Source organism: Heptranchias perlo, chromosome 31 (genome assembly GCF_035084215.1).
Source record: "Heptranchias perlo isolate sHepPer1 chromosome 31, sHepPer1.hap1, whole genome shotgun sequence".
Lineage (NCBI taxonomy): Eukaryota > Metazoa > Chordata > Chondrichthyes > Hexanchiformes > Hexanchidae > Heptranchias > Heptranchias perlo.
In genome coordinates this window covers 28,545,526-28,571,393 of record NC_090355.1, presented here as the reverse complement: position 1 = coordinate 28,571,393, position 25,868 = coordinate 28,545,526, and the positions used below count along the sequence as shown (strand labels likewise).

The 25,868-nt window shown below is 46.0% G+C and overlaps 1 protein-coding gene across 1 annotated transcript in view; it reads right to left on the bottom strand.

The window, feature by feature from the left end:
• LOC137300344 (hemicentin-1-like) overlaps positions 1-25,868 on the bottom strand; it is a 270,914-nt gene that overhangs the window by 220,022 nt on the left and 25,024 nt on the right. Inside the window, exons 3-4 of the mRNA XM_067969428.1 lie at positions 18,099-18,257; positions 15,081-15,203 (exon numbers count right to left, since the gene is read on the bottom strand). Coding sequence (XP_067825529.1) covers positions 15,081-15,203; positions 18,099-18,257 — 282 coding nt within the window. The remainder of the gene's footprint in view (positions 1-15,080; positions 15,204-18,098; positions 18,258-25,868) is intronic.

Here is a 25,868-nt window from a genome sequence, read left to right as displayed (position 1 = left end):
ATTGTCCATAAATTGCTCAAGGCGCACGCTCTTAGTGAACTCGTCTTGTTAGCACAGTGTCTAGAAACATTCACCACGGAGGAGTGTGCCCCCTTACTGCACTAGTGCAATTGTTTCCATGCCCCACTCCTTGTGGACTGGGTGAGATTACCAATTTAGCGCTAAGTTAGGGGCACGGAGCCTAACTACACACCATGTTGTCATATATGGTGAGTTACCAACTGCAACCACCAGGGGAGCCAACCAGAGTCCACAACATTCCTCACAGGAGATGGGGAGCGGGGGAATTGGAAGGAAACACATCCTCGGTGCTGTTCCATTCATTCCATTCGGCCAGTTTCAGGTACTATTGGCAGAGATAAACCATAGATGGTACAAAATAACACAAGAACCTTTCTCTAGCAATCTCATCCCCACTACCCACCTTCTAAACACATCCCTCAATCCCACTTTTCCTCCAGAAATACATCTGATTGCCTCTTGAATGCATATATAATCTACTCATACAAGGGGCAAGAAAGAAAGGGGGATAAGAAAAATAACCTAAAAAGAGTGAAAAATAAATAAATATAATTAAAGCCCTTAATCATCTCAATCACACATTCCAGATTTTTTTTTTAAATTGTCAAATTTATAGTTGAAAAATGAGCAAATCAAACAAAATATTTTTTAAATGTAATGAGATCATCTAATGGACCTAATGCCAGCTGAAACAATGGCTGTTCAGCTTCCACTCAATAAAGCCTAATCAGACGCCTGGCTTCTGTGTGAGCCCTACAGGGGGTTTGGATTGTTGGGCAGCAGGCCCTGGGCACAGCGGGCTGCAGCATCTTGTGATACAAGTAGTGTTGCATTAATTGAGAGAGGGGTTCTTTCTAGCAGCCTGGCCTCGTGTCAATGTATTTCTGTAAAAGAATCTGCCAATCACCATCTTAACTGGGAAATTAGACTCATCAGATATACTTATTTGATATTTGTATTTTTCTAACGTTACATAGAATGTACAGCACAGAAACAGGCCATTCGGCCCAATAGGTCCATGCCGGTGTTTATGCTCCACATGAGCCTCCTCCCTCCCTACTTCATCTCGCCCCATCGGCATATCCTTCTATTCCTTTCTCCTTCATGTGCTTATCTAGCTTCCCCTTAAATGCATCTATGCTATTCACCTCAATGACTCTATGTGGCAGCAAGTTCCACATTCTAGCCACTCTTTGGGTAAAGAAGTTTCTCCTGAATTTCCTCCTGGATTTATTACTGACTATCTTATATTTATGGCCCCTAGTTTTGGTCTCCCCGACAAGTGAAACATTTTCTCTACATCTACCTTAACGAACCCTTTCATAATCTTAAAGACCTCTATCAGGTCACCCCTCAGTCTTCTCTTTTCTAGAGAAAAGCGCCCCAACCTGTTCAGCCTTTGCTAATAAGTAGTAAGTCTCAGTTCTGGTATCATCCTTGTGTATCTTTTTTGGACCTTCTCCAGTGCCTCTATAACCTTTTAATAATATGGAGACCAGAACTGTTCACAGTACTCCAAGTGTGGTCTAACCAAGGTTCTATACAAGTTTAACATATTTCTGTAAAAGAATCAGCCAATCACCATCTCAACTGGGACAACAGACTCATTTGATATTTGTGTGTTTCTAACATTTGTTGGGAGGGAGCAGTATTTGGTAACTTTTTCCTGTTTTTTGTAGCCAATCTTCCCCTCCTAACTCTGCCAAAGCTGTTGGCTCCCTCCTCGTGCAGTGTTGCATGGCCACTGGGGACCCTGCAGCACCTTGCAAAATAACCATTCTTCACAAGTGAGCTTAGACAATGAGTTTCTGGCTACCTAACATGGGCGGGAGGGAGGTGGGCGGAGGAGAAGAGGGGGTGGAAGAGAAGGGGGGATCACACTTGAGCCAGATCCTGTCTTCAACTAATGTGCGTAGTGGAAATACTGTTTTTTTTACACCCCCCCCCCACTCTTCCGAGCCAGTGATCACTGGGACCGACTCCTACCACCCATCCTTTGCTGAGATCACCTCGCTCAGCACCGATCGGGGAACCTGGCATTTTCCAGCTCAGCAATTCATTGGATAAAGTCTGTAAATTTACTCCCTTTCTTTCTTGGCTGCCTGGCCTCAGACCTTGTAGCTAAGAGAGTGTTGCTGCCAATACCCCATGTAAGCAGCCACCAGTAGATTAAGTTGTAGGAACACAACCAGTGCCAGTGGATATTAATGGGGAATGCAGATCAGCCCTGAAAGTGCTGCATAACATTACAGTAACTCTTACTCTTCAGGAGGGACAGGATTGTGCAGGAAGACATCAGAATGGAGCGTTTACATCCCCTCCTGCCCCATGTTCCGTGAGTTAATGCTTCACTGAGCCACACAGATCTGGAAAGGAATAACCTCAATCCTCGGTCTGTGCTGATTTGCCCCATCTCAGCCACAGACGCAGTGGGGACACTGACTATTCTTTGTGGTGCTGAAATGGAGCAAGTAATAAAAAAATAAGAGTCAGAGCTCCCACTCCTGATCACTACCCAGCCACTCCTGCTGAAAAACGCACGTGTCGAAATCATGATAACAGGGCCAGGCTCGTCTGTGACGGCCCCGGGGAAGAATAGCCCATCAACATTGGAAACAGGTTCAATGGTAACTTTCAAAGGGGAATTGGATAAGAGTTGAAGGGAAAAAATTTACAGGGCTATGGGGAAAGAACGGGGGAATGGGACTAATTGGATAGCTCGACCAAAGAGCTGGCACAGGCACGATGGGCCAAATGGCCTCCTTCTGTGCTGTATGATTCTATGATTCTAAGACTCAACAGTCTAGGCTCACACACAAAGAATGGCCACTTCAAAGAGGTACTGAAGGGCAGCCAGTGCCTGTGGCAGCAAACCTCACATGGCAGTCAGCGCCTTCAGGACAGCATGGAAGGAAAAAATAAATTTTTAAAAATCACAGTATTAAAGAAGAAAACCAGACGGGTTTTAGCTTCTGCCCTCGATAGTTGGGTCCCAGCTGGTTTTACTGCTTGGACAGGACTGTGTAAACTGTACAAAGCATACTGCAAATTCCTGTTAGTGCCGAGAAATCGGTTCTAATAACATGCAGATTTGACACAGTCATGCTCTGGGCCAGCTTCCTGCACCATTACTTAGCCCTAAACACATGGTCCCCGGAGAAATCACATTAAAATATGACTCTCATTGAAGTAATAATCTCAGCAGTGAGTGGAATACATGAAGCAATAAAAGCTTTAAAGCAAGGGAATGAATGTCAAGCCCATTAGATGTTAATATGAGAGGATTTTATGCTGACAATCTCAGTTATAAGCAGCATCAGACTAGAATTTAACAGCACAGCACCTCAGCGGGTAATTTGCATTATAAGTTGTAAAATATCATATACAATGTAATAATATAATCTACAATAGTAATGAAGAATATAGATTATACCCAGAGAGGGACTGGATGGCCTTTACCTCTGGGATCTGGGTTTAAATCCAGCTCAACCTGATGGGGATGACTGTCTCTTCCCTCTCTGCTGGCTGGTGTATGGTTCAATGTGAAATGACTTTGGGCAACTCATCCCAGTTCCTGGGCTGGCATGGCTCACAGAACTGAGATGCCTCTACTTTTGCACCAGTTGGCCATCTCATTCAGAGAGCCCACAGGATGGTTGGTTGGTTTAGGAAATTGAAAACAGATATCATCCTGATGCAGCAGGGCCCACTCTTCTGAGCGGCGAGTATAAGATAGTTCAAAGTACATCACCTGGTAAAGGGAAGCCCAAAACCTGGGCCATTCTGGCAAATCTGATGAGAATCACAGAATCTCACCCCATTCACAGCAGCTCTGGATACTAATCTCATCAAGCATTGCACAAAAAGTTCCTAAACTTAACTTCCTAAACACACTTAAATATGAAGCCTCTTTACATTAATTATTATGATTAGATCTCATCAGTACGAAGGTGAGAGTTTTAACATGCTGGGTGTCAGGGATCGTTTGCCCCTTGTAACTCCCTACACACGGAGCTCCAAATCGCAGTTGTGCAGTTAAGAGTAGACTTTGAATTGAGGCCAGCTGAATCAACCCAGTCTGCACTGATGCATTCCTCATGGCCAAATACAGAAGAGCATTGGTGAAGGCCTCGAAACGGAAGCAATTTAATGCACGGAAAGGTAAGGTTATGAGTTTTGGCAGAGGAGAGGTTGATGTGGATCAAGTGCTAAATGGGAATGTACTTGAGATTTCGGAGCAGGAGAGGGATCTTGGGGTTTTAGTGGACAGGTCATTAAAACCATCAGCACAATGTTCCCAAGCGGTTTGAAAAAAAAAGGAAACAGAATGTCGGGATGCATAGCAAGGGGTATAACACATAAATCCAGAGAGGTCCCGGTGAGATTACAACTGGATTGCTCTGTGGGATTCTGATCTCCCTGATTCACAAAGAATATTCAGCTATTGGAGGGGTACATGAGAAGGGCTATGTGGTTGACATCAGAACTTAAGGTAATGAAGTGTGAGGGAAGACAGACTACCCTGAGCCTTTTCATTCTTGAAAAGATAATACCGAGGGGACATGATAGAAGCGATTAAACTTATGAAAGGTTTGGACAAATTGCATCCAAGTAAGCTTTCCTGCCGTGTACAGAATTTAAGCACATGGGGTCATATTTACAAATTAAGGACAACAAAAGAAAACAGGAAAACCGGGAGGAACTTTTTTTTTTAAACTAAGAAAGTGGTTAGTATGTGGAACAGATTACTGGCACGGGTGATGGAACAAGAAACCTCAATCGGCTTTAGGAAGAAAGTAGACAGGCTCGTGTCAGCAAATGGGATTTAGGGTTATTAGAAATGCACTAAGGGAACAGTGTGGATAGGTGGACCGATGGTCTTTTCCTACCCGAAACTGTTACTATGAAACAGACTGATTTCCCACTTTCAAGGCTACCAAATACCCTGGGGGAAATTGTAAAGAGTGAGAAAAGGGGGGAGCTCCCCTTGTGGTTTAGTGTGTAAATGGTCAGCATAGTAAAGTACTGAGCCGTTCAGACAAAGATGGTGACAAGTTCGATCACTGTGCTGGGCTAGCTGATCGCAGGCAGGGCGTTAAAACTGTCCTCAGTGTCCCTTCAGGGATATTAGGGAGGGGAGGGGAAATCAGCCAGGGATTGATATTCCTGATCACTATCCAGTGACCCTTGCTGAAAAATACATCAGCTTATGATGCCCTTTGAATCTAAGATTGGGCTCAGCTGTGATACCTGACAAATAAATATTACTTGGAGCAGTGGATTGGCACAATATCCGTCTATCTCTTGGATATAGGGTCCAATCTAGCTCATACTGATGGTATGAAATTCCATGCTGGCTGTAAGGGTCCTGTGTGTAGTATAGTGTGTAATAGGACAGGTTAATATATATCACTTGCTTGCTATGATTGATGTATGTATAAATATATATAAGATAGTGCAGAGGCTAAGTTTTATATTTTTTAATAAAGTATTAAAGTTGCTGAAACTAGATTCTCGAACCTATTGATTAATAAGATAAGGCAGACACCAAAATCTTACACTATGTGAAATGAGTTTGGCTCCTAGTCAGAATGGGCCCATGGCACAAAACAAACTTCAATTTCACACTGACTGACAAGAACTGGGCAATCTCACAATGTCACCCTGGTGCAGTACTTGGTGCCATTCTAAGTTCAGGATTAAGCCACACTGTTTGGACAAAGTAGAGGGAACTTTATTCAGCATCTGACCCTAGCTATACTTGACTTGGGAGAGGATTGGCGCACTGCCCAGAATGAAGAGATGAAAGTCTCCTTCCCGTTAGTTGTCAGGGTTCTTTCTATATTGAGTCCCTGGTGGGTATGGGCCCACGTCATGAATCACATTCATAAGGGGCCGCCACAGGATATCTGCCGTGGAGAAATGAAAAAAATGACATGCTGGTGGATCAGGAGGTGTTCTTCCATGGTCGGGGCTAAGGCGCAGTGTTGGGGCAGCGTAAAGAGAGCTTTGCTTTTGATATGTACTGTACCTGACCTGAGAGTGCTTGAAAACTTAAGTGTGTTCCATTCCCCAGCACTGGCCTTCATCTTAATGAGCACAAGGTTTATTCAAAAAATTACATTTATTGATAAGTAAAATAACATAAGAATGCTACTTGCAAATGCGTATCACCAAGATGGATGATGCTTCTTGTGTAAATACACTTCACCACTTCATGGGCAAAATGGATGACTGTAGCTCAAACCTGGCTGACATTGGGAACTCATTGGGTGGTGGTGGTTTGAGGGGGATAACCTGTTCAGTTCCACTCCAAGACACTGCCAATCAAGACGCCAGCCTCAAACACTATTATTTTGTTGTTGTCTAATGAACTGCAGAAAGCACATTTCTAGAAGCTTGTCACCAACTGGAAATCTAGATAAAGGCTGGGCCCATAATACAGGACACGATCGCAGCCTGGCACAGAAGACATATCACGATTGTAAGAGGATGGGAAGACTGGGGAGATTCTGGGGAAAAAAATGAGTGACAATCGGAGACAGTGAAGCGAGTCTTGATCCCAACCCAGTGAGGATACCCACGTACTCTAAATCAAACCTGATCCGAGAGCACATTTCTTGAACCAATGAAGAAAATTTGGGGGAAAAGTTGAAGAGAGCCTGGCCCAATGTTGTCGGCATTCCTTCGCGAATATTCCTTTTAAGTCCAGCTCAGACATTATTTCAGTCCATCTACAATGCAAAGTAAATTCAATACAGTCCTATGTGGTCTGGCAGCCAAGGATATGTTTGTATTGTTCCTATGGTTGCCACGTCAACCAGCACTATCCTGTGGCCAGTATTCTGACATGATAAAGCAATAGTACCACACTTGTGATTTGCAATGCGAAAATCAAGCGGTTTCTCTTGCCTTATATTAGGGACAACAAATTCGGAGACATCAATTTTTAAGGGGTGGTTATAGATCACGTTGCACACCTTAAAATCTTTACAAGTTCCATTACCCGCTTTACGAGTTCCATTACAAGGGCTCATAACAACCACACATGACTAGTTGTTAAACCCTAGGGGCCAGTACTTTGTGCATTTAAAGGGGAGCGGAATTATGGACAGCCTTAGTTGGCAGTCTGCCCACTCAACGAGTGCCTCATAAAAGCAGAATAGAAGGAAAACGTAAAGATTCGCACACTATATTTGGCTACATGTCTCCAATGTCTCTATTGCAGTTCATACAAAAACTGCACTGGTGTTATCAGTCACAGAGGAATCCACCCGAGTCAAAAGACGTAAAAGAAATGTATAAACAATGAAGGCGGCGCAACACAAGACTTGGAGGGTGGTGACAAGGTCCTATCGGCAATTCCACCGCACCGCGGAGAATTTCTAATCTTGGCTCCTGGATGAATGGCTGCCTCCCCATAGGGAAAGAAAAGTAAAGAGGCGCTCAAGTTACTCGGACCAATGCGAGTCACCCTGACCCGCTTGACTTGCCTTGACCCATTCATGTCAACCTGAGCTGCTCGTGAGCATCTCCATCTTTACACTTCAGGAGCAGCATAGGCCTGGGATGAGATTGTTGGGCTTTCCTCTGAGTTGGGAAATTGTGCGTTCAATCAGGGAGAAAATCAAGACTTCTCTTTTATGTTGTGGGGGGGGGGGGAGAGAAGGGTGCAATCAGAAGAGTAGCTGACAAGAGTAAGTTGTTTTTGGGGAGGGATGGGGTTACATTAATGCTGGCTACATTGTAGCCTCTGTTTACTGCCTTCTCTAAATTGGAGGAATAGACGACCACCACTAGAAGATGGTCAATGCCAACACCAACCAGACTTCCAACAGACCAAAAACATCTTCAAGTCCTGTCTCTCCCCCAATGGCCCCCACGTTTGCCAATTTACTACCTCAAATGTTAATACTGACGCCTACTAATAAGCAGTTGAATGAAGATTGATTGGTCAGGGACGTAAAATGGCTTCCACATGGTGGAGGGTCCCAACTGAGATTGGCCATAATGAATTTTAAATTCCTAGAAAGGCTGCTGACGTGAAGAACCGAAGAAGAAGAAAAAACAATCAACAGTGCGCTCGTTAAAGTATAATCTTCACCAGATGTTGGACCTTTTGCTGTTAAATCCACTTAAGAGTACACAAGTGAAAAACTGGCACTTTCTCAGACATCAGTCAGGGTTCTGTGTTAAACAGAGAACAGCATAAACTCTTCTTCTGACACATTAGGCAATTTAATCAAGTTCCCTTCATTGCCTCTGGTTGATTTTTAATGGGGGCATTTTTGCTAAGTTTTCTCCTTATTTTTTTAGGCTTTTTCATTCTTTCCTTTCTTTGTCCTCCCCAGACTAACGCCCGTGTCTGATTCCAGATCAACACCAAAGCCCCCCACAGCTGCCCACCATAAGACACCATTGACCACCCAGTCCTGACTCTGATTTTCCCTTCCTTCTCCCCCAGGAGAAGCTGCAGGGTCCAGTTTGGAGCCTCCCATTCGACACAGTTCAGGTCACAAACTGAGTGTAGCGCAGTGTGATACAACACCATCCCAGCCCACTGAACCGAGCACCGGTCAATTCCACATGTTGGAGGTTCTTGCTCACTGACTCCACTTGCTCCGAGAGAGCGTGGAATCTTTAACATGGGGTGGATGCTGTGAGCCCGTGTTCATCCTTTCAGTGTAACAGGCATAATTCAGAGTGGTGAGTGATGTTGGCTGACAGCTGCACAGGGGCCTCGGCTGAGACACCATTAATGGAGTGGTTGAAATCGGACGCACACTCTGTGCACACTCCGGGGCGGCCTTCATGTCCCACAAGTCTACGGTAGGGTGGATGACATTAAACTGAGAGATACCAACTGGTGTGCAGATATCAGACTGAGGGATAGATAACTCCCTCAGGAACTGAGGTACCCTAGCAACCATATGAATCGATGAATGAGTGGAAACACATGCTCCCTGTAATTTCATCTGGTTTGGGGTTTTGACGGAGAGAACATGGAGGAGAAAAGCCTCAAAGCCATTTGGAGAAATATCCCTCAGACTGGCACAAGAAACTCCACCAGTTTACACACAATCTGCCCTTCCGATACATTTCCTCTGTAAAGGTATGTGTGAAGTACATATCTTTCATGGATCATCACTGTTCTGTTTAGTGCCCTGCCACAGAAAGCGAAGTTTGCAGAGTCAGCTGACCAACTCAGTCCGGCCATGGTCTGCCCTGCCTTTTAATTGTGCATCATTAAATAATCCGGTTACATTGGATTGCCAACGACTCAAATATTTCTTATTCATTAAAAACCCACAGAAATGTAGATTTCATTAACTTCACAAAGACGGATAATAAGATTGTGGAATTAGTGCTGTTTAAAGTTGCCCCCAAGGCCCTTTCTCCAAGCCCAGCACATCCAGTGAGGGGGGGGGTCTGTGCATTTGTAACTGGCCATGGCTTTCTACCAACATTGTACAGGTCACTTTCTTTCAGCCCTCCAATTTGCCTCTCCTTGAAGGTATCGACTCTTGCTGAGGTACGGGGTTAATCTTCAGGCTTTTAAAATCCAAACTTGGTGTCACCGAACCAGTTTTTCTTGATTTATCTCACCTTGATGCTCAGCAATGAAAGTCAGAGTTTGGGGTTTTCTTGAGGACATGGAACTCTATCCAACCTCCTCATTTTTCTCCAGTGGAGGTTCCTACTTTGTGCTACGGCTGAGGTGACCTTTGCCCCCAGCCCAAGGCCTCTGCACAGGCCTATCCTCCTCTTGGTTCCTTACCAAAGTAGCACAGCCAAAATTGGGAGCCCAGCAAACATGGATGAGAACAAACCTGCACTCTGCACTCCGTGGTTTCACACCATCGCTCCAATGGACTGCACGTTGCCACCTCCCGCAACAAACAAAAAACACTCCTCGTATCCACTTACAGGACAGTAAACAATCACCAGACAAGACGCACACCAGAAAGTATGAAACAACCCGACCTTCCGGAGGCCTCTCCTCATCAGAGGATGAGTAATCTATCAATCACAAAATATAAACAGAAAGCTTTTTCCTGTACTTTCCAGATGTTAGTTATTTGACAATAAGAAAAATCTTTTGAAAATCCAAAAAATACATTCTTCACCTGCAAAGTTATAAACTCCCCATTGAAGTTTTCAAGAACAAAGACATCAGAAATATCCACAGCACAGAAAGCACCAACAATATGGCACCAGCTCCATAACCTCCTTCTTCTTTATGTGACCTCAGGCTGCAGACATCAGTCTCAAACTGATAATCAGACCCTGCGGGAGGCCCCAATAGCTCAGAGCGTAAAAGCACCCTGTGTATGGTACCGAGCCACACGGACAAGGAGGTCCCAAATTACAATCCCCGATCCCAGCCAGGGCAGCAGGAAGGGGTGGGGGGGGGGCAGTAATGGCCCCATTGTGGCTCAGTGCTAGGCAGGGAGGAAAAAAAACCCATCAGCCAGTGCTCCTGATCACAATCCTGATGGAAAGCACACGTGTGAACATCGAGTGAAGACAGTAAACGGCTCAGCTGTGATGCCCTTCACAGTCGAATAGCTCACTGCCTCTCACAGTCCAAATCCCTCGGGTGGTCACCCGAGAACTGCCTGTGCTCCAGCAGGTCAGAATCTTCAGGATAAAGGGAAGAACATTTTAATAAGAATAAAGTGCAGTAAAATTAGCAGTGTTGTGTAGCAGTAATGGGTGGTGATCTCTCTCTGTCCCCTCCTTCAACAGTCCTTCGTGAAGAGAGTTTTGGACAGCATCAGCCCATTTACTCATAGGACTCGGCCTGCAGCACAAAACTGGCTCTAATCCAGCATCAATTAGCAACGAGACTCAGGCGGAGAACGTAGGATGGCCGAGGCAGAAAGTGGAAATGGCTCACTGTGCAGTGGGCGTTCTTCTGAGATTGGGGAGGGTGTAGAGGGAACCTTACTCTGCAGCTGGCTGTTCTACACATGAGGTGGGAATGTTGGGTGCTGACAATATGTGCCCAAAATGCTTTCCATTCTCCAGCATCGACACCACCCCCAGCTTGAAAGTCGCAGAGTAATGTAAAGTTCAGTAATGTATTCCGAGTCTTGTATCAATATTATTTCTATAGAACCTTTCACAACCTCAGGATGTCACAAAGAGCTTGACGGTCAAGAAAGTACTTTTGAAGTGTAGTCACTGTTGCAGTGTGGGAAACACAGCAGCCAATTTGCGCACAGCAAGATCCCACAAACAGCAATGTGATTTTATTTTTATATATTCGTTCATGGGATGTGGGCGTCACTGGCGAGGCCAGCATTTATTGCCCATCCCTAATTGCCTTTGAGAAGGTGGTGGTGAGCCGCCTTCTTAAACCACTGCAGTCCGTGTGGTGAAGGTTCTCCCACAGTGCTGTTAGGAAGGGAGTTCCAAGATTTTGACCCAGCGACGATGAAGGAACGGCGATATATTTCCAAGTCGGGATGGTGTGTAACTTGGAGGGGAACGTGCAGGTGGTGTTGTTCCCATGTGCCTGCTTCTCTTGTCCTTCTAGGTGGTAGAGGTCGCGAGTTTGGGAGGTGCTGTCGAAGAAGCCTTGGCAAGTTGCTGCAGCGCATCCTGTGGATGGTACACATTGCAGCCACTGCGCGCCGGTGGTGAAGGGAGTGAATGTTTAGGGTGGTGGATGGGGTGCCAATCAAGCGGGCTGCTTTATTTTGGATGGTGTCGAGCTTCTTGAGTGTTGTTGGAGCTGCACTCATCCAAGCAAGTGGAGAGTATTCCATCACATTCCTGACTTGTGCCTTGTAGATGGTGGAAAGGCTTTGGGGAGTCAGGAGGTGAGTCACTCGCCGCAGAATACCCAGCCTCTGACCTGCTCTCGTAGCCACAGTATTTATATGGCTGGTCCAGTTAAGTTTCTGGTCAATGGTGACCCCCAGGATGTTCATGGTGGGGGATTTGGCGATGGTAATGCCGTTGAATGTCAAGGGGAAGTGGTTAGACTCTCTCTTGTTGGAGATGGTCATTGCCTGGCACTTATCTGGCGCGAATGTTACTTGCCAATTATGAGCCCAAGCATGGATGTTGTCCAGGTCTTGCTGCATGCGGGCTCGGACTGCTTCATTATCTGATGGGTTGCGAATGGAACTGAACACTGTGCAATCATCAGCGAACATCCCCATTTCTGACCTTATGATGGAGGGAAGGTCATTGATGAAGCAGCTGAAGATGGTTGGGCTGAGGACACTGCCCTAAGGAACTCCTGCAGCAATGCCCAGGGGCTGAGATGATTGGCCTCCAACAACCACTACCATCTTCCTTTGTGCTCTGTATGACTTCAGCCACTGGAGAGTTTTCTCCCTGATTCCCATTGACTTCAATTTTACTTGGGCTCCTTGGTGCCACACTCAGTCAAATGCTGCCTTGATGTCAAGGGCAGTCACTCTCACCTCACCTCTGGAATTCAGCTCTTTTGTCCATGTTTGGACCAAGGCTGTAATGAGGTCTGGAGCCGAGTGGTCCTGGCGGAACCCAAACTGAGCATCGGTGAGCAGGTTATTGGTGAGTAAGTGCCGCTTGATAGCACTGTCGACGACACCTTCCATCACTTTGCTGATGATTGAGAGTAGACTGATGGGGCGGTAATTGGCCGGATTGGATTTGTCCTGCTTTTTGTGGACAGGACATACCTGGGCAATTTTCCACATTGTCGGGTAGATGCCAGTGTTGTAGCTGTACTGGAACAGCTTGGCTAGAGGCGCAGCTAGTTCTGGAGCACAAGTCTTCAGCACTACAGCTGGGATGTTGTCGGGGCCCATGGCCTTTGCTGTATCCAGTGCACTCAGCCGACAGTGCCACTCCAACAGTGCAGCACTCCCTCAGTACTGACCCTCAAACATTGCAACGCTTCCACAGTACTGACCCTCCAACATCGCAGGGCTCCCTCACTACTGACCCTCCAACAGTGCAGGGCTCCCTCAGTACTCCACTTTAGTGTCAGACTGGATTCTGTACTCAAGTTTCTGGAGTCGGACTTGAACACACATTCTGCATAAATAAGTTCTGCATTGGTTTGGGGTGGGAGGGGTGGTGTGGAGAGGGAAAGGGCGAAGGAGAAGGCCAGGCTGGTGATTTACTGATTGGAAACTGCTCAAATCTATGACTCTTGTGAGTTATGCAAAGCATCAGCCCCCAACTTGTAAGCATCGCGTAACAGAATTTTGGGAGATCCTGAGGGGTGGCTGCTCGCTCGTGAGAGACAGTCAGAGCTTGGAAATGTTGGGCTGCAGAGTGGACCCCCCATTGAGCTCCCAGTCACAGCGATACCCCTGCAGGGAGGATCTGAGCAAAGGTCAGGGAGGGAGAGATAGAGAGAGGGGCCAAGCAACACTGCTCCCAGCAACCAACTGAAAGGCAGCTCGACAGGTTGGGAATCCTCCCAGGCTGGAGGCCCAACAGGTTCATGCGGAGAGAAAACAGGGCATAAATTGGCAAATTTTAGAGGCTCAGAATCTGAGACTGACCGATGGGAAAGGCCACTGGAGATTGAACAGAGACACAGCTCAGATGGGGTTTTTTTCCCCCCAGTCTCAAGTATCTGCTAAAAATCAGTCCAATCACACCAACTCTTAACCCTTCCATTCCTGTGTATAGAATAGATTGGGCACCACTTCATACCGTTCAAACCAGTCCATGGACAATTTTAACCTTCAGTTAAACATTTGCAAGTCACCCAATGCAGTGTTTAATGTAAAAACATCCACCGTATTTGAGTGTCTGTCGCCTGTCTTTATAATGACTGTATGAGACTGCTTCCTGCCCAGCAATAACACCCGATCAAATGCAAAAGGAATTTGTGACTTGCGAGCCATGAATTTCAGGCGACAGGGCTGCACTGACCAAACCGGGGCAACATGGAGCAGTGACCACCTCCTCTCGACTGAAAATAAACAAATGGGATGCACTCGTTTGGTTTCCATGGACGAGTGATCACGCAACCTAGTTGGTGGACAGCAGGGGGTTAAAGGTCTCCAGGTCCCATCGAGCTTCTCTCCGCACTGACTGAAATAATCACAAAATGCCATTGTGCCCCCAACTTTTATCAGCAGCGGTGGGTAGCACTTCCAAATAGACCATAACAGTCGGGACCCAGGTCAGGTCTCAATGGAAAGAGCAGTGTTCAGCATCTGACAAAGGCTGGTATATTTATTTTAGGGATAGATCATGATATCCAGAGCTCTACAACGCCACAGAGTGCTCCGTCTCCCTGCACGTTAGTTATTTAAAGTACGCTCTGGGCTCCCCAGGAGGTCAGTCGGTAAATGCACCGCCTAGTCTCAAACCGACATGGAGGCCTCAGGTCCAATTCCCATTCTGAATCAGCTGATCTCTGTCTGGGCATCAGCAGGAGACCGGAGTTGGCCTCAAAGTCGGGGGGGGGGGGGGGGGGGGGGGGTGATGAGGGAAAATCAGCCGGGGTTCTCACTCCTGATTGCTATCTAACAACTCCCACTGTAAAGTGCGCCCTGAGTAAATGTCATCAGGGTAGCATCCGGCTGGGCTGCGACGCCTTCCCCCGCCCATGGTCGAATAGCTTGCTGACTGCCTTGTGTGAGGGACTGGTGGGGGGCGCAATTGAGCCCAGCAAGAAATGCTTGGGAGGGATTAAAACACAACGATCAAAACTGCTCCCAGACCTCGGCTAATGTTGGTTCCATATCTGATGCTGAGAAAGCTTCTGCAGTGAATTGGGAGCTGATCCAGTGAGCAGCCAAGTCATGCAGGTCAATAAGACCCGAGGTTTGATTTCCTCCAGTCTGTTAGCTGACGTCACCCAGAGCAGAGCTAGTGGTGTTACTACTGGCCGCAGTGCTACTGGGCTAGGGAGGGGGGGAAATCAGCCAGGGTTCCTGCTCCTGATCACCATCCAGTGACCCACACTGAGAACATCCATTGCACCATCGAGGAGAAACAATACACGGTCCGGGTTTTTGAAAAGAATTAACGCCGTCTCCTGGGAAACATCCTTCTGGGAAAATAAAGTTCGGCCAAAGGTTACATCTGCTTACCTCGTTGACCTGCTGTTTGTCCAGGTGGAATATTTGACCTGAACTGGTTGAAGCCACCTCTTCAAAGGCTCGATACCCAGGATGGCCTCTGTCCCCACAGTCTCCAGTCAACACAAACACAACCTGTTCAGATAAGAGCATCAGTCAGTTTAATCCGCTCACAATGAATTTTCCTCACAAACACACCCTCCCCATTTATTTACAATAGGCCCCTCTGGATTCGTCAAACATGTCTTTTAAAATAAATGGTTATTTAGAATTGAACCTAAACAGATTGAATTTTGAATCACATTAGGCTAATAAAACTCATTTATCTTCCACAAAGAGTTTCTTAAGTTTAAAAAAAAATTACTCGGGGTGAAACCGCACTGAGTGATAGTAACGGACAAACAGATTAAGACTATCATAAGATGTCCTTTTGGTACTTGCAGGACATCTGGGAGGAGGGGGGGGGGCGGGCGAGTGGGAGACGGAGGGGAGGGGAGGGGAGGGGGTAGGGCGAGCGAGCGGGAGATGGAGGGGAGGGGGGATGGCGAGCGACAGGGAGACGGAGGGGAGGGTGAGCGAGCGGGAGAGGGAGGGGAGGGTGAGCGAGCGGGAGAGGGAGGGGAGGGTGAGCGAGCGGGAGAGGGAGGGGAGGGTGAGCGAGTGGCCGGTTGTTTCAATGTGGAGCTGGGAAGCGCACCCCTGCAGCTCCGGACTCCACATTCAGATAAGCATTTTTTTTAAACACTTAGCTTTTTGGTGGCAGCCTGCAGTGGTCCCTTTAAGGGCCCAGGTTCGGCTGCATGTAGACCACATTTTCCTGAACACTGCCGGCCTTCAGGACAGCTCAATTTCACAAGGGGATTTCAAACAGGCATTAGGCCCCCTATTTGCATATGCAAAATGCTTAACGCCTATTTCAGGCGCAGGCCAAGGACGCCTCTCTTTCTGCCTACACCAATATGGCGGGCAGCGTACTTCTGGCATCTGACAGCCATATTGGACTCTTAGGCGCCCGTGACACAGGCTCGGCGCCATCGAATTTCTAGGCCCATGTGTCGACGCACACTTCCTGTGCACAAAACCTTATGTATTGTCACACTTCTGTGTCAACTTCTCCCATTATAAATTTCTGTGTCCACATTTATAATGTAAACAATTTTACAACACCAAGTTATAGTCCAGCAATTTTATTTTAAATTCACAAGCTTTCGGAGGCTTCCTCCTTCGTCAGGTAAATGTTCAGGAGCTCCTTGAAGCCTACGCATTTATACATATAGAACAATACATGGTGTTTACAGACTGCCCCTGCAACTGCCCGTTGCCAAGGCACGGCATCTCCACATCACATTTATAATGGGAACTGCCTATGTAAACTTATCACACCTTGGTTTTGTGTCACCCAACGCCTCCGCCTGGAAACTGTCATACTCCAAACAACTCAACTTCGAAAATCAAAGTTTTATGTAAAAATAAGCATAGAATGTATGACTTTAAAATGGGACTGAATTACACCCGAACACCCTTGTACAATTATCCCCTGAATCCCTCTTTAACTGAAGCCTACTCTTGGTTTTGATTCTCTGTACACCACAGAAGATTGACTGGTATATTTTTTGAAAATATATCAATAAATAAAAAAAATCTTGTGTAAGGCACGCACTTCCTGTTGTCACTACTTTTCTGTCAACATTTATCATTGTAAATTGCTATGTCAACATTTCCCATTCAATTTTTAACTGCCGCAATGTAGTTGAGGGCTCGGGCCACTATATAACACCGTGGAATGGGTTTCCAGAATCGCTCCCGATTCCATCGCCATCGAGTATATATTAAAAAAAACATTCATCAATTGACAGTGGGAAATGTCACAGGCAATTTACTGGTACTTTTCTAATGATGTGTCTATTCTTTTTTTAAAAAACAGACCATATTTCCCCGCCATGGAGAAAGATTTCCCATGTGTAACATAAACCCATTTAGAAGGAACGGGTCTACAATTTTGATGTACATAGTGCACAGAGCAAACCCTTCCTGCCAACTCGAGTCCTCTTGGCTCCAGGCCAGAGATGCCCCATGGATCCTGAAGCAGTTCCACTGATTGCCGTGAGGACCATGACTTCCAGCAAGTCCCAGGAATCGATGGAGAGCTACCTAATCCCAGGAAAATAGGATACGATGAACTTGCATAGAACCTTGACTGGACCACACTGGGAGTATTGTGCACAGTTCAGATCTCCGTATTATAAAAAGGATATGGAGGGATTGGAGAAGGTGCAAACAGATTCACAAGGATGATACCAGAACCGAGAGGATATACTATCAGGAAAGGCTGAACAGGCTGGGACTCTTTTCTCTAGAAAAGAGAAGACTGAGGGGTGACCTGATAGAGGTCTTTAAGATTATGAAAGGGTTTGATAATGTAGATGTAGAGAAAATGTTTCCACTTATAAGAAAGTCACGAATAAATCCAATAGGCAATTCAGGAGAAACTTCTTTACCCAGAGAGTGGTTAGAATGTGGAACTTGCTAGCACAAGGAGTAGTTGAGGAAAATAGCATAGATGCATTTAAAGGGAAGCTAGATAAGCACGAGGGAGAAAGAAATAGACAGGTATGCTGATAGGGTTAGATGAGGAGGGGTGGCAGGAGGCCCACGTGGAGCATAAACACTGGCATAGACCAGTTGGGCCGAATGACCTGTTTCTGTGTTGTAGACTCGATGTAACCTTGTGATTGTAGCAATACTTGCAGGTGAATGGGCACCAGAATGCTCTCATGCTCCTCCTAGTGGCCAACTACAGAACAACACTGGCATTACTCTACGAGATGGCTGGAAAAACTTTAAATGTTGCCTGGAAATGTGAAGGGGCGAATCAGCAATTAAAACATAGGGTGAAAAATATCAGCCGGTAAATCACTCACTGAATCAACACTCACATTTCTAATGTAATGCCGATCCTCCGTTGAACGTGTAGTACTCACAGGCCGGCTCTGTATCATTTTATTTACTCAGCATGCACATCGTGCTTACCTGGGACTGCTTCAGCTGGATGAGTTGCAGTACGTCCTTTGTCAGCTGGTAATCCTTCGCTCGGGCATCGGTGAAGACGTAGATGAAAGAACCAGGGAGGGATACCTCAAGAGCTCGTTTAATAGCACCCAGGCTCATCTCAGGACAGTCTCCTCCACCCTGCACGCAAGAAGGATAAAGTCAGACCCGTTGTGGCCCCACAGTCGCTGGCTGCCCTCTGGTCCCTTGCCCAATTGACCATTTGTTTCTGTTTGTGCCAGCTGCCTACTTGACTGTGGGGTGTCTCGGAGGAGATCAAACCTTACCTCACCTGATGCCAAAACACACAAACAACTTTCTTGCAGTGGCCACTAAACAGCATTCAAGATAAGGATCCCTGGTTACTTCTTCCCTCCTTAGCCCGGTGGTGTAGAGGCTAATAGCAGTGGCCCAACTCCTGCCTTGGCCGAGATAACACAGCACAGACTGAGGATTGGACCTGGCACCTTCTGGGTCTGTTTAAGTCTGTGGTTGGCGCATTAGAAATGTTTCCGCTTGTGGGGGAGGGGAGGAACGGTAAAAGACTTTATTTCAGATGGATGAAGGAACAAAATAATATTTCTTGTACTCGTGCGAGATCTCCAAACTTCAATCGTACTCATCACCTGCTGATGCTGGTGAGTTAATGCAGAAGATTTAAGCTGCTCCAATAAACACAGAAGGATCAAGGTAAGTGCAGAGTTGGCTCTCTCAGAAACCTTGTTGGATTTCTATAAGCTACAGATGACAGTCCATAAATCTTCCAAAATATTCCATTTCTGTTTAGACTGAGTCGCTGTTTAACAGACATGCAGCAGAAGGATTTAAACTGTTTAATTATGTTTTATTTAAGTTCAGGGTTAATATGACAGTAATAGATTCCTGATATTTGCATAACATTACTGTACGACGAATATTACTATCAGTGCAGTCGAATGGCCCTGCATTACCCTCCATTCCTCGAACTCAGGATTATTGCTTGGTCTATGACCCCTCCACCATCGCAGGCTGATCTTTCAGTCACCAGGCCCCTGCTGTCTGAAATTCCCTCCCTGCCTTACCACCTCCCTCCCTCTCTTTAAAAGTTTCCTAAAAAAAAAGTCTCTCTGAACATTCCTTCAGTTCCTCTCCCCACCCCCAAAATTTTCCCCCCGTTTTGTCACTGTCCTCCTTAATCCACCTGGTTAAGTCCTCGGACACGTTCAGCACTAGATAAATGTAAGTTGCTGTCACTGGGTGTGAGCCGAGAACTCAAAGAACCACTCAGCCCAGGGAGATGGGAGTTTCCTGAACTCTAAGGGTTAAATAAAATGAATCATGCTTCATCTTTATTTATAGGCCAATTTGTGCCTTTAAAAGATAGTGATCTTCCCCCCCCCCCCCGATACCTTAATGGGTTAAAGGTAGTGAGCCACACTGACTAGAGTTTTAATAAATGTAGAGAAGATGTTTCCACTTGTGGGGGAGTCCAAAACCAGAGGCCATAAATATAAAATAGTCAATAATAAATCCAATAAGGAATTCAGGAGAAACTTCTTTACCCAGAGAGTGGTTAGAATGTGGAACTCACTACCACAAGGAGTAGATGAGGCAAATAGCATAGATGCCTTTAAGGGGAAGCTGGATAAATACATGAGGGAGAAAGGAATAGAAGGATATGCCAATAGGGTTAGATCAAGGGAGGGAGGGACAAGACTCGTGTGGAGCATAAGCACGGGTATAGACCAGTTGGGCTGAATGGCCTGTTTCTGTGCTGTAATTTCAATGTAATTCTACATAATTCTCATTCTACGTGGAGTTAACTGATGTCAGCTCGGCAACGATAGGGTCACTAGGATTGGTCTCAGTGCTCCTTGGTTAGGAAAGGTGGGGGGGGGAAAGAAAAATCAGCCAAGGCTCACACTCCTAATGGCTGTCCAGTGACTCCTGCTGGAAACTGCGCACATGCGGGAGTGTCAGGCAAGGGCAGGATCATGCTCAGCTTTGATGCCTCCTGCCCTCCTCAGTCAAATAACCTGCCCGCACTTAACTGTCTAGACTCACATGTGAAGAACTGTCACTTGAGCAAGATACTGGAAAGGCTGCCCGTCAAGCTGTACCCCCAAGCAGAGTGCATGCCTTCAGGAGGAGAGGGAGATCTTTGGGGGCGTGGAGGGTTGAAAAGGTCCAGTAAAGTTTCTCTTGTTCCGTTAAAAGTATAAAGCCATTACCGCTTCAGGACAATGGGTTACCTCTGGGGAACGGAAGGGCAGCCTTAAAGGCACCAGCACACCAATTACAGCAAATAACACCTGGAGATTTCCAAATGGGGGGAAATCAGCAATTCTACAATTATGAAGAAAATGTTATTTTTTACAATTATTATTAATCAAATTTTCAGGGAACTCAATGGGATAATTAGGGGAACGAGTCTTAAATTGATACAATTTCCGAGTGATTTTAAACTATATTGCACTTTGTTGAAGTCCATTTTCTTCCTAATTATTATCCCTGATTAACCTTTTCTCTAAAGACATTAAATAATAACAGGAAACATATATTTATCCCTTCGCCCGATCTGAACTTCACATTCCTAAGTGGTGATCTGGGTCACCACTTTCTTTGGCCTCATTGGTTGAGTTGATTCACCGAGACATCGATGTGCTTGCGAGTTATTTTAGAATTTCTTCACCTTTTTCTTTCTTCAGATTCCTCCATTACAACAGTGACTACACTTCAAAAGTACATCACTGGCTGTAAAGCGCTTTGGGTTCTCCTGAGGTCGGGAAAGGCGCTATATAAATGCAAGTCGTTCTTTCATTTCTTTCAGATATCCCCCGCCCCCGACCACTGCAGGTTGCAGGAGAGTAGGCTGGAGTTGCCTTCCATCCAGACTTCCCCTCTTGGCCTGTAGGGAAGCACCATGACCTCTCCTTCATGGCACGCACTGGGGCAGTTGTGGACATAAAGTACTGCTGCCCTCCGAGAGCACCAACTGTGCAACCTCTTTATTTATCTCAACCCCCTCACCAACTAAACGCAGTTGTAGGCGGGGTGCTCAGGAGCAGTACCTCACTACCAGTATAGGAATCGCTGCAAAAAACGTACTTACTTTCCAATAAGGGGATCTTTGTTTCAGCCCATCGTTCAGTACCTTTCCCATTCCATGGACCATTTACGGAACAAAAGGACTTACAGGCAACCTGCTCCCAGGCTACACTGTAATGGCCCTGGTACGTACATGAGAATGACACTGAGCTGACTCATTAATTCTGTTTTCTTTCTCTCTCCCTCTAAGGGCTCAGGTGAGATACATAACTCACAATCTGTAGGGCCTCATTGATGGAATCCCCATGTCTTGACGCTCTGCAATGCATCCCATTGAATTATGCCACCTCACCATCTCCTGAAGATGCTTCTTTGATTCCACAAGTGCTCAGTTGGTCGATGCACTGCTTGGTATAGGATTGAGCTATACAGATAATGAAGGTCACAGGTTTGATTCTCAGTATGTGCTGAGTTATCTTATCTCAGTTGGTGGTGGGGATGCTTTAAGTGGCTTCAGTATCCCTGGATTACTGAGTGGTTGGGGAATCAGGCAGGGTTCCTGCTCCTGATTGCTAGTTGGAAAGTGTTTGTGGATTTTGGGTAGGGAAAGGATCAGACCTGGTCGTGATGCCCTCTACAGTTGAACAGCCTGCCAACAAAGCCAGTGTCTAAGCTCACAGATGAAGAAAAGTCACTTGTGCGAGGTGCTGGAGAGCCTCCAGTGTCCATGGAACTATTCCCCAGCATGAATCAACACATTCAGAAGAGGAAGAGAGAAAAATGCAAAGGGTTTAAAAGTGATATCACTCTCCAATGTTTGTGTATTGTGTCACAGCTGGTAAAAAGAATTAAACTGCATTTATAGAACCTTTCACATCCTTAGGACATTCCAAAGCATTTCACAGCCAATAAATGACTTGTGAAGTGTAGTCATTGGAGGCAAATATTGCAGCTAATTTGCATACAGCAAGATCCCACAAAACAGCAACCAGGTGAATGAGCAGTTAGTCTGTTTTTTTCGTGATGTCTGTTGAGGGGTAAACATTGGCCAGGACACTGGGACAACTTGCTGCTCTTCTTCAAATAGAACCATTGGATCTTTTACATTGCTTGAACTGGCAGACGGGGCCTCGGATTAACGTCTCATCTGACAGATGACACCAGTGAGAGTTCAGCACTTCCTCCGTACAGCACTGAAGTGTCATCCTCGATTACGTGCCCACGTTCGAGAACGGGACTTCAACCCACAGCCTTCTGACTCAGAGGCGAGAGTGAACAGATTAATTATGTTTCACTTAAATTTGTTTTTTCACAAAATCAAACACCTCCCTTATAATAGATATGGGGGAGCACCATAGAAAGACGAATAATATTCTATGAGAACTCAAACATTTCCACCACTGTTGCAGGCAAGCTCCTGATGATGGGTAAGGTGGCTTTACGCCAGTGGCGGTCTGGGGGTGAGGGGGGGTGGGTACTGAAGCCTCCCAAGAACACATTCATTATATTACATTACAAGGGTCCAGAGGGAGGCAGAGGTGCATTTTACATTTGTATGGCTGGTCCTTGAACTCTCTTACAGTCAGGAACTGTCCACTCCCTGCAGTGGATTCCAGAGCCCCAAGGAACCAATTCAGCTCAGGGACACTGTCATTCTGAAAGAAACTGATTTTAAAGACAGTTCACTGAAGCGGAAAAGAACCAGCCCAAAAAAATGTATGAAAGACAAATCGTTCATTTTTATCTGTTATTCTTAAGAGAAAGGCACTATCTCTTCCATACTGAATTTAGGGGCAGGCCAGCCTTTGAAGGGGATAGGAACATGGGCCAACTGCACATTCAAGAGGTATAGGGAAGAAAAACAGAGTGTTTCAAACAATAAACCAGTTAAGAGCTGAACACAACCAACCACTATAGGGGCAGCGTACACGGCCACGATAGGGACAGTGTACACGGCCACGATAGGGACAGCGTACACGGCCACGATAGGGACAGCGTACACGGCCACGATAGGGACAGCGTACACGGCCACTAAAGGGGCAGCGTACACGGCCACGATTGGGACAGCGTACACGGCCACGATAGGGACAGCGTACACGGCCACTATAGGGACAGCTTACACGGCCACTATAGGGACAGCGTACACGGCCACGATAGGGACAGCGTACACGGACACGATAGGGACAGCGTACACGGCCACTACAGGGACGGTGTACACGGCCACTACAGGGACGGCGTACACGGCCACTACAGGGACGGCGTACACGGCCACTACAGGGACCGCGTACACGGCCACTACAGGGACCGCGTACACGGCCACTACAGGGACCGCGTACACGGCCACTACAGGGACCGCGTACACGGCCACTACAGGGACCGCGTACACGGCCACTACAGGGACCGCGTACACGGCCACTACAGGGACCGCGTACACGGCCACTACAGGGACAGCGTACACGGCCACTACAGGGACAGCGTACACGGCCACTACAGGGACAGCGTACACGGCCACTACAGGGATAGTGTACACGGCCACTATAGGGACAGCGTACATGACCAAATGAGTTGCTGGAGTAAAGCCAATGAGAGCCACACAATACCTTTGGGAATCACATTCTTGGGCTCAAACATGGAAATGATTTAACCAACACATGCAAGCCACATACCGATGTAAATGGTCTACATAGAGCATTACATTGCAACTTTGCCCTTCTCTTAATTGTAACTCTTGCAAAAACTAACAGGTACCAATGATGTGAGGCAATAACAGAGCAATGATAGTGGTAATAATGTAATATATTTCATTAATCCTATTATTACTCTATGAAAAATGACAAACAGGAAAAGAACTACTGGTCCATTCAGCCTGTCCCGTATAATTGTGATGTCTTGTGCATCACGACACATGGACTCCCCATCCCCCCCGGAAACCATATAACCTCCTGGGAGAGGTGAAAAAACAGATAGAAACACGGGCCAAATGTATAAGTAATAGTAAAGTAGCGTAATAATGGAATAATGGGGTCAGAAAAATAATAAAATATTAGGGTAATAATAGAGTAATAAAAGAATAGAGTAATAAAATATTAGGGTAATAGTGGAGTAATAAAGGAAGAGTAATAAAATATTAGGGTAATAGTAGAGTAATAAAGGAATAGAGTAATAAAATATTAGGGTAATAATAGCATAATAAAGGAATAGAGTAATAAAATATTAAGGTAATAATAGAGTAATAAAGGAATAGAGAAATAAAATATTAGAGTAATAATAGAAATTGGGAAGGAACTTTTTGACCCAAAGGGCAACAGACTTGTGGAATGTTACCCGCAGACTGAATAAATGAGTTTAAGAGGCAATTAGCAAGAGAAAAGCTGGAGGGATGTAGTGAGAAGGTGGATAAGGATAGTCATGTTGGGCCAAATGGCCTTTCCCTGGTCTTAAAAATCACACTCTCAATTTCTTGTGCTCTAACCCCAGTCCGCAGTATGAACACTCCACAGTGCAGAGTGCCATGCTCATCTCTCTGACCCTGGATATACGCTGCACTCTGGGAACTCAAAGCCCATGTGAGACACTTCCCTGAAGGGATCGTCACACCTCACCACTTCAGTGCGCTCCATGGTTAAATTGGCACTTCTGTCAGTGCCCACACAAAACCATTTTGCGTAGGTGCAGAAGCAGCAGTATTAAAGCAGTGTAAAGAAGCAGAGGATAGAAGCAGGCTGTAGGTGTTTGAGGAGGTGCAACCCCTAAACCGCATTCAAAACTGACAGTCCTGGAGAGTTAGGGGCAGAGCTACTCCACTTCTTATTAATTACACTTTTACTTCTCTAAATTAGATAAAGAATATCATGAGCGATTACGAAGGGAGAGCCTCAAGAGTTTCGGACAGTGACATAACCCACAAGAGGAAAGCTCAGGAAGTTTATTGTGGCTTCTCAATGTGATTACCGCACTCACTCCCACCCACACTTAGCAATAATATACACAACAGGATTACAAGATGTATGTCAGTTATCACTGAAGGATTAAATTGGTGATGTCCTTCCTGCAAGATTACCAATGACTAAACTCAAACTTAAAGAATGGCCAGTTGGGTAAGGTAACAGAGGGCGGTCAGTGCCCATGGAACTGCACTCCAACCGAAGATGAGGGAAGAAAACTGGAAGGAAAAAATCATTTTAAGAAACCAAAACAGTGGGCATTGCATTCCTCGTTTTGATAATTTAGTTACGTGAGTTAAACTACCTGATCTTCTGTGGCATTGCTCACACGGGGGCTTGACACTGGAGTACAGTTGCCGATGTTCAGCTGTGACGATGGGGCAGTGTTTAATCTGGCCTGTCCCTTTATGGTCATTTAGAGGCTAAGTGTTGAGGAGTTTCCATAGATTGGCAGCTGCTTGTAAATCCCTAGCTTCTGCTATTGGGGAAAGACCACGTAATTTCCAGCAGAAAGTAACGATCTTTCTTGCTATCGTTATACTTTTGATACTCTCAAATGTGACAGACACTGGGGCACATGCTAATCACAAGGCTTTTATTTGTATATTACAGGAAGATTATAGACCAAAGGACTTTCACCCTTCCCCAACATGGCTGTAAAGTAGCTGACTCTTTTTATCCCCCCACCCACTTTGGGGGGGGGGGTGTTCCCCCCTTCTTTCCTTTGAACCGATGCCAGTCTAGAAGCTCCTGACTGCTGACAGGACAAGCAATGAAAACT